Raw genomic sequence first — 8,400 nt, 5'->3', positions numbered from 1 at the left:
GTATATCAGTAATTGTAATATTAATAGTGATGGGAACAATAATACATGAGTTATCGTGATACTCATAGTGTTAACAACAGTGTTGGTTACAGTAATATATAAGTCATTGTGATATAGTGAAGAAAGTGAAAGTAATATTCATGTATTAGTAATCGTAATAGTGATAGTAATATTATCTGATAGTAGCATTAATATAGTGTTATAGTGATTGTAATAGTGATGATAATAGATGGTAATATTATCTGATAGTAAAATTTATATAGTGTTATAGTAATGTGATAATAATAGATAGTAATATTATGTGATTGTAACGGTCATATATTGTTAAAATGATTGTAATAGGGATAACAATATGCATACATGAATAATCGTTATTGTAATAGAGACATACTTTTAATAAGTATAAGCCGGATAAGAAAAGCTTCTAACCTTCTCTCAGATCATAAATAACAGCCTGAGGGTTGGCTTTACATCGGCCACCCTGGATCGAGTACGGTACGTCCCGCCTCCTTGTCATGGTCTAATCAATCTTCAGACCTTTGGCTGGTTCTAATTAATCCAATATTTTAAAAAACAACAACAACAATAATAATAGTTATGAGGAAATTATATTAATACTCATAGTATAACTGGGTCTGGGTTTGTGTGTTTGGGTGTGTCTCTGTGCATGTGCGTGCGTGTGCGTGTCTGTGTGCGTGTCTGTGTGCGTGTCTGTGTGTTTGTGTGTCTGTGTGCGTGTGTGTGTGTGTATGTGTCACAGCCCCGGCAGTGTGATCGTTGACTACACAGTCAGCTCTACGGCTGCGACCCCGCTCGACGCGACCAGGAAACTCGAGGAAGGCCTCTTCTCAGACCTGGGGGCTACCTACCGGATAGTCACAGATCGTGAGAATGGATCGAATCCCTTTTAATACTTCAGTATCCAGTCCTGGGTTTTAAGGGTATATTCATGAAAGAAGTGCTCTTCTCCCCATGTAATCACACCAATATGAACACGTCCCCTACAGCACCTCTAGAGTTCAATCCGCCCAATGTGTTCACTGGGGACCCCTTCACGGTGTCCTGCCGAGCCAATGGGACGGACGTGCCGGGAGAGGTTTCCTGGGAACTGAACGGGACCGCGCTGACCGCGAGAAACAACCCACTCACAGTCAGCCCGCTGTTCTCCCAGAGCACTAGTGAGAAATACTGCAGCTATCACTCACCCCCACTCAACCCCTCCACTGACACTGTAGAGAAATACTGCAGCTATCACTCACCCCCACTCAACCCCTCCACTGACACTGTAGAGAAATACTGCAGCTATCACTAAACCCCACTAACCCCCTCCACCGACACTAGTGAGAAATACTACAGCTATCACGAACCACACCACTCTACCACTAACCCAGTACCATTAGCACTAACCTTTCTACTGGTAAGAACCTCCCACTAACCCCGGTAACATTAACACTAACCCTTCTACTGGTAAGAACCTCCCACTAACCCCGGTAACATTAACACTAACCCTTCTACTGGTAAGAACCTCCCACTAACCCAGTACCATTAGCACTAACCCTTCTACTGGTAAGAACCTCCCACTAACCCAGTACCATTAGCACTAACCCTTCTACTGGTAAGAACCTCCCACTAACCCCAGTAACACTAACACTAGTCCCCAAACGACCCGGTGCTGCGCAGCACTAGAAGGTCAGTATCTTCTGATGTTCTCTGAGGTGGCTTAGCGTTCTGAATCATATCTGTAAGGATGTATTTGCCTTTGCTTCATTCTCTTTACATCGTCACATTTAGTACCAAGAAACATCTTCTGGATGGGTATGAAAGGGTCTGCTGTACGACAACACAACAAAGCCTTCATAGCATCTGATCCTGATGGGTTCTTTGGCAGGCTTTTACAAATGCACGTATGCAGAAAGCTCCCAGGTAACGGGCGTCCTGACCGTTAAACCGAGGCCTCAGCTGAACCTGAAGCCCCTCAGCAGGACCGTGGGGTGCGAGGCCGACGTGGTCAGCATGGTCAAGCTGGAGTGCTGCGTCCAGAGTCCCTACGAGGTCCAACTGAATGATACGACCCTAACAGTCCAAGAAACAATCCAACTAGGTACAGGAGCAAGAGGCTACATTAGCTTAGCATATGGTGCTAGATTAAAGTAATACCCCAACCAGATACAGGAGCAAGAGACAAACTTAGCTTAGCATATGGTGCTGGGCTAAAGTACTACTGAACCAGGTACAAGAGCAAGAGGCTACATTAGCTTAGCATATGTTGCTAGGCTAAAGTACTAGCCCAACCAGGTACAGGAGCAAACGGCTACATTGACTTAGCATACTTTGCTAGGCTAAAGTAATAGGCCAACCAGGTACAGGAGCAAGAGGCTACATTACCTTAGCATATGTTGCTAGGCTATAGTTGTAGCCAAATATGCGACATTATTTGTGCCAGGGTAAAGGCCTAGCCCATGGCAGTACACACTAGGTAGGAAGGAATGAATGATAGTACATTAGCTTAGCCTACGGTGCAAGCTCACGATACAATGCTCACTGGGGGAAGATGCTACATTAGCTTAGCATACGGTGCAAGCTCACGATACAGTGCTCACTGGGGGGGAGATGCTACATTAGCTTATCCTACGGCGCTAGCTCACGATACAGTGCTCAGTGGGGGGAGATGCTACATTAGCTTAGCCTATGGTGCTAGCTCACGTGACAGGACTCAGTGGGGGGGAGATGCTACATTAGATTAGCTTGCGGTGCTAGATCACGATACAGTACTCAGTTGGGGGAGATGCTACATTAGCTTAGCTTACGGTGCTAGATCACGATACAGTATTCAGTTGGGGGAGATGCTACATTAGCTTAGCTTACGGTGCTAGTTCACGATACAGTACTCAGTGGGGGGAGATGCTAAATTAGCTTAGCTTAAGGTGCTAGATCACGATACAGTACTCAGTGGAGGGAGATGCTACATTAGCTTAGCTTACGGTGCTAGATCACGATACAGCACTCAGTGGGGGGAGATGCTACATTAGCTTAGCTTAAGGTGCTAGATCACGATTCAGTACTCAGTGGAGGGAGATGCTACATTAGCTTAGCTTACGGTGCTAGATCACGATACAGCTACATGCTACATTAGCTTTACAGTGAAGCTGTGTTCTGCTTGACAAGCTGTTTCCCGTACAGCTTGAAATTGATAATATTAAGTATAGACAATCCAAATCCAACAACAGTAAAATACAATATAAATGTAAAGTATAATAATACTACTATAGTACAATAGTACAATACTAATATATGCAGAGCATAATTATATGTGTAATACACAGCGTTTGATTTCAGGTGACATACAGTGCAAGCGTTACACCTACAGCAGGACCTGTGCGAACGGAGAGGTGCAGCTCACCTGCCAGGAGACCACCTACACACGGTTCAAGAGGGACCTGACTCTGACCTTCTCCACTGCCGGTTAGTGTCACAGACCTCCAGCTGACCAGGCCTCGACCACAGCCGGTTAGTAGAACTGATCTCCAGGTGACCAGGCCAGAGGGAGGCTCACAGCGCCGACTGTCTGCAGTCTGTGTTAAGTCAGTTTAACCTGTACAGTCTGTGTTAAGCCAGTTTAACCTGTACAGTCTGTGTTAAGCCAGTTTAACCTGTACAGTCTGTGTTAAGTCAGTTTAACCTGTAGTCTGTGTTAAGTCAGTTTAACCTGTACAGTCTGTGTTAAGTCAGTTTAACCTGTACAGTCTGTGTTAAGTCAGTTTAACCTGTATCATATACGTTCTATGTTAATTCAGTTTAACCTGTATTATGTAGTAGGTTAAGTCAGCTGAACCTGTATTATATACCTTCTTTGTTAATTCAGTTTAACCTGTATTATATAGTAGGTTAAGTCAGTTGAATCTGTACTATATAGAAGGGTAAGTCAGTTGAACTTGTATTATATACGGTCTATGTTGAGTCAGTTCAACCTGTATTATATACCGTATATAATACAGGTTGAACTGACTTAACATAGAACGTACATAATACAGGTTCAACTGACTTACCCTACTATATAATACAGATTAAATGAACTTAAGACAGACTGCATATAACACAGGTTAAAGTGACTAAGCATTTACTATGTAACACAGGTTAAAGAGACTTAGCATAGACCATAATACAGGTTCAACTGACTTATCGGACTGTACAGGTTAAACTGACTTAGCACAGACTGTACAGGTTAAACTGACTTAACATAGACCGTATATCATATATGGCCTATGTTTAGTCAGTTTAACCTGTATTATATATGGTCTACGTTAAGTCAGTTTAGTCTGTATTTTATAGTAGGTCAAGTCAGTTTAACCTGTTTTATACAGTCAGCGTTAAGTCAGTTGAAGTTGTACCTCTGTTGGGAGTGACGCAGCGCCGTCTGTCCGCAGTATTCCTCTGTGAGGACGAGGATTATGGGGGCGGACTGCTGGGGGTCGTGGCGACGACAGGCTGCCAGCCGGACGAGACGGGGAACATTACGGCCCAATGCCAGGAGGACGGGACCTGGTTGCCCCTACAGGACAACTGCGTCCTGTTCGTGCTCAACAACCTGCTGCAAGAGGCTGAGGTGATCCCCTTACCTTAACCTTACCTTACCTTACCTGAACTCATATTCTCTATTCACTGTAACATGAACTCAAAATAACCTTAACATGAACCCAGAATTATCATGACACTAACCCCCAAATAACCTTAACATGTCGAGTCTATGTGTGTGTAATAGCAAACTTATGTTAGTCCGTAATTATGGTACCATTGCACTCCTAACCGTCCCTAGCTCTTCGGGGGCTAGGGCTAGGGGTTGCAGTGCAGTCCCGCTGAATGTTGCTATGATAAAGGGCTATACTAATAATGTTAGTATATCTAAGATTAACCCCAAAACCCAGACTAGACTCTCACATCCATCCTTCCATGTATGGCTAAATGTGTCGCCTTCTTCCAATGGAAGTAAGACATCATTGGCTTTATTCTACAGTGGATGTAAAGATGTTTTGTTTCTTGACCCAGAACCTGGATGCAAGTACCTTCCCAGCGTTTGTGGATGCCCTCAGCAATGCGACCGTGAACAACACAGACAGGGTGTCGAATTCTTCAGCCAACATCCACACCATCGTCAGCATCTTCACACGTCTGGCAAACGTCTCGCGGAACCTGACCATCAACAAGAGCCTCATGACGGTATGGTGTAAACTCAAGGCCTAATAATCCGTTATCTGGCTTTGCCCGCTGCTGAACAAGCTTGCTCTTTGTTTTGTGTGAAGGACATTCTGGATACGGCAAATGTTCTGGTGGACGATCGATCCACGGCTGCCTGGAACACCCTGAACAACCCCAACTACACAGGAACGAACAACTTGTCATCAGCACCTGAAGTCATTCAAACTATGAGCGACAGCTCAGCCTTCCTGGCTTCCATCGAGGCGATATCAATATCCCTGTCTGACGATCCCGACCTCAACATCTTCACAGAGAGGATCACCCTAAACAGGAGCAGATTTTCTGGATCTTTTAGTGCCAATCTCTCCATGGTGTCGTTGGAACTACCGGGACCGCACCGGGACAACAGCTTCATCACCACCATCAACTTCAACTCCCTGGACAACGTCCTCCTCCCCTCCAACGCCAGCGGTGCCAACACCAGCAACGTCATCAACGGCAACGTGCTTCTGGTCTTGTCCAACAGCAGCGTCGACAACGTGACGTTCACCTTCGACATCCTCAACCCAAATCTGACGAGTCCTCAGTGTGTCTTCTGGAATTTCAGCCTGCTGGACAACGAGGGGGCGTGGGACGGCACGGGCTGTACGGCGGGGGTCTCAGATGCCCAAATTGTCACCTGCAACTGCAACCATCTCACCTCCTTCTCCATCCTCATGTCTCCGTTCAGCCCGCAGTCAGAGATCCTGGATTACATCACCTACATCGGCGTGGGCATATCCCTTCTGTCATTGGTGATCTGTCTCATCATTGAAGCCATCATCTGGCGGAAGATAAACAGGAACTCCACCTCCTATCTACGACACACGTGCATAGTGAACATCGCCGTGTCCCTGCTGATAGCCAACATCTGGTTCATCATTGGTGCCTTCGTTTCAGACTCAGGTTCTGTGAACCCTCCAGCCTGCTTCGCAGTCACCTTCTTCATCCACTTCTTCTACCTGTCTCTGTTCTTCTGGATGCTGATGTCGGGGCTGCTGCTGCTCTACCGCACCATCAGTGTGTTCGGGGGCGGCCTGTCTGACGGGGGCATGGTGGCCGTGGGCTTCTCCGTGGGCTATGGCGCTCCGCTCCTCATCGCGGTCGTCACCATCGCGGTGACGGCTCCCAACAACGTGTTCTTCAGGCCGATGGGCGTCTGCTGGCTAAACTGGTACGAGTCGATGGCACTGCTGGCGTTTGTGATCCCGGCGCTGTTGATCGTGGTCATCAACCTGGTGATCCTGGCAGTGGTGTTGTACAAGATGCTCCGCAGTCAGAGCATGGGCAACTCGGACAGAAGCACCCTGATGGTCATTGTCCGCAGCCTGGCCGTACTCACGCCCTTCTTCGGGACCACCTGGGGTCTGGGCGTAGGAACGATGACCAACCCTGAGGTCTTTGGCATCCATGTTACCTTCGCCCTCTTCAACTCACTGCAGGTAAACGCACAGCGGAACCCGCAGTACGCCTCAATACATCGCTCACCGTGTTAAATCTGATCCATTATTATGGTCGACATGTTTGGTGAAATGTTGTCTCTATCTTCTTAACAAAGGGTTTCTTCATCTTGGTGTTTGGAACTCTGCTGGACGTAAAGGTACGACCGGTCTTTACACAGATGTTCATGACACTGGATGTTCCTGAAAAAGGTGTTTCTTTAATCTGCCATTTTTGTTTTGATTCCCAGGTCCGGTCTGCTCTGAAGGCGTACACGAGCACCGGGACCACTGGCACACAGGTCAGAACTACAGTGCTAGGTTCTGTTCTTTGTTCCTAATTTCAATCCCATAACCCGCCACGTTCTCAGTTCTCTAGTTTCATAACAGACCAACGTTCTCCGTTCTGTAGTCTCACAACAGACCAACGTTCTCCTTTCTCTAGTCTCATAACAGACCAATGTTCTCTCTTTGTTCTCCAGAGTACTTCAGCCGGGCCGTCAACTTCCGGTGGACTGGGGTTCCTACGCAACTTGGGCAGAAGAGGTGAAAATGGTTCCTTTATTTGAGCATGTTCTAAACTATGGGTTTGTCTCACAGCAAATTATCTCATGATCGAGTCCTGATCCATCAGACCCTCTGCAGACCTTCAGAGAGGTCTGATTACAGCGGTATCGGGGATCATTTCTTGTGCTCGAACTCTGGTTGGCTCCCACAGACTTGTATATTGTGTCCAGAAATGTAAAAGATAAGGCACCCCTGCTCTATCTCAATCATAGCGGTTCTGCTGTCTGGTTTATCATCAGAGCAGTAGTCAGTGTTTTCAGTAGTCAGGATGCAGAGCAAGAGCCCAGAGGCCTCAGTGATCCGGATTCAAATGAAAGCGTTGGACTGCAGAAGGAAACTGGAGCAGCACATGAACAAGAGTAGAGTAGAGAACCAGTGAACATGGGAGGAGAATTCACATCCCACTGGATTCTAATGGGTTCAACTGGCTATTGGTGTTCTGCTGGCTTCTATAGCAGTCTGTTGGATGGGTTCTACTGTATTATGTTATATTCTACATGGTTCCTTTCAGGTTACAATATAAACTCTGCAGCTCCAGTGAGCACATCTGGAGAAGCTGCATCTTACAGCAGCTGACACCTCACAGCCAATCAGAACAGCAGCTGACGCTTCCAGGCCAATCAGAACAGCAGCTGAGGCCTCCCGGCCAACCAGGACATCTGGAGGGACTGATCCTAACCACACCTGATGCCTCCCGGCCAGTCAGAACATGCCCCTGTGTGAACAATACAATCATACTTATAAAATGGATCATCACAAAATATATTTCAATATTTATGTTAAACTTAATCAATATTGAAAGCCCCTGACTAATAAAAAAAATGCATACGATGTAAAAGTTAAGTTCATTGCTGTGTCTATACCAAGGTTGTATGAATAAACTTTAATCAATATTAAATCCTTCAGGCTTCAAATCCTTCTAGAAAGACCCAGTGGGGTCAAAGGGGTGTCAAACTGCTCCATAGTCACATGGTTCATGAAGGTTCAGATAGCTCCAAGTAGGTCGATTTTGAGTTTGCGGATTTACCACAAAACAGCAACGTTTGGCGACCTGAGGCCAAAGGATTCTGAGTCGTATTGCAAACCGGCCCCCTTATCAGTAGTTTGTGATATTTCTATAATAATGGTAGAATAATAGAACCACCCCAAATGGGACGATCAT

At 46.1% G+C, this 8,400-nt stretch overlaps 1 protein-coding gene across 1 annotated transcript; it reads left to right on the top strand.

Moving 5' to 3' along the window:
- The first annotated feature begins 426 nt into the window (after window positions 1–426).
- On the top strand, window positions 427–7,913 carry LOC115533923 (adhesion G-protein coupled receptor F1-like). The gene is made up of 11 exons (XM_030344420.1): window positions 427–495; window positions 761–1,178; window positions 1,889–2,101; window positions 3,337–3,462; window positions 4,425–4,603; window positions 5,044–5,214; window positions 5,298–6,674; window positions 6,791–6,832; window positions 6,923–6,973; window positions 7,154–7,217; window positions 7,750–7,913. The coding sequence occupies exons 2-11, from the start codon at window positions 950–952 to the stop codon at window positions 7,812–7,814; spliced, it is 2,517 nt and encodes an 838-aa protein (XP_030200280.1). The 5' UTR covers window positions 427–495; window positions 761–949; the 3' UTR covers window positions 7,815–7,913.
- Window positions 7,914–8,400: the final 487 nt, after the last annotated feature.

Source organism: Gadus morhua, chromosome 21, assembly GCF_902167405.1.
Source record: "Gadus morhua chromosome 21, gadMor3.0, whole genome shotgun sequence".
Lineage (NCBI taxonomy): Eukaryota > Metazoa > Chordata > Actinopteri > Gadiformes > Gadidae > Gadus > Gadus morhua.
Note: the sequence above shows the minus strand (reverse complement) of the source record. Positions and strands in the feature narration are given on the sequence as shown.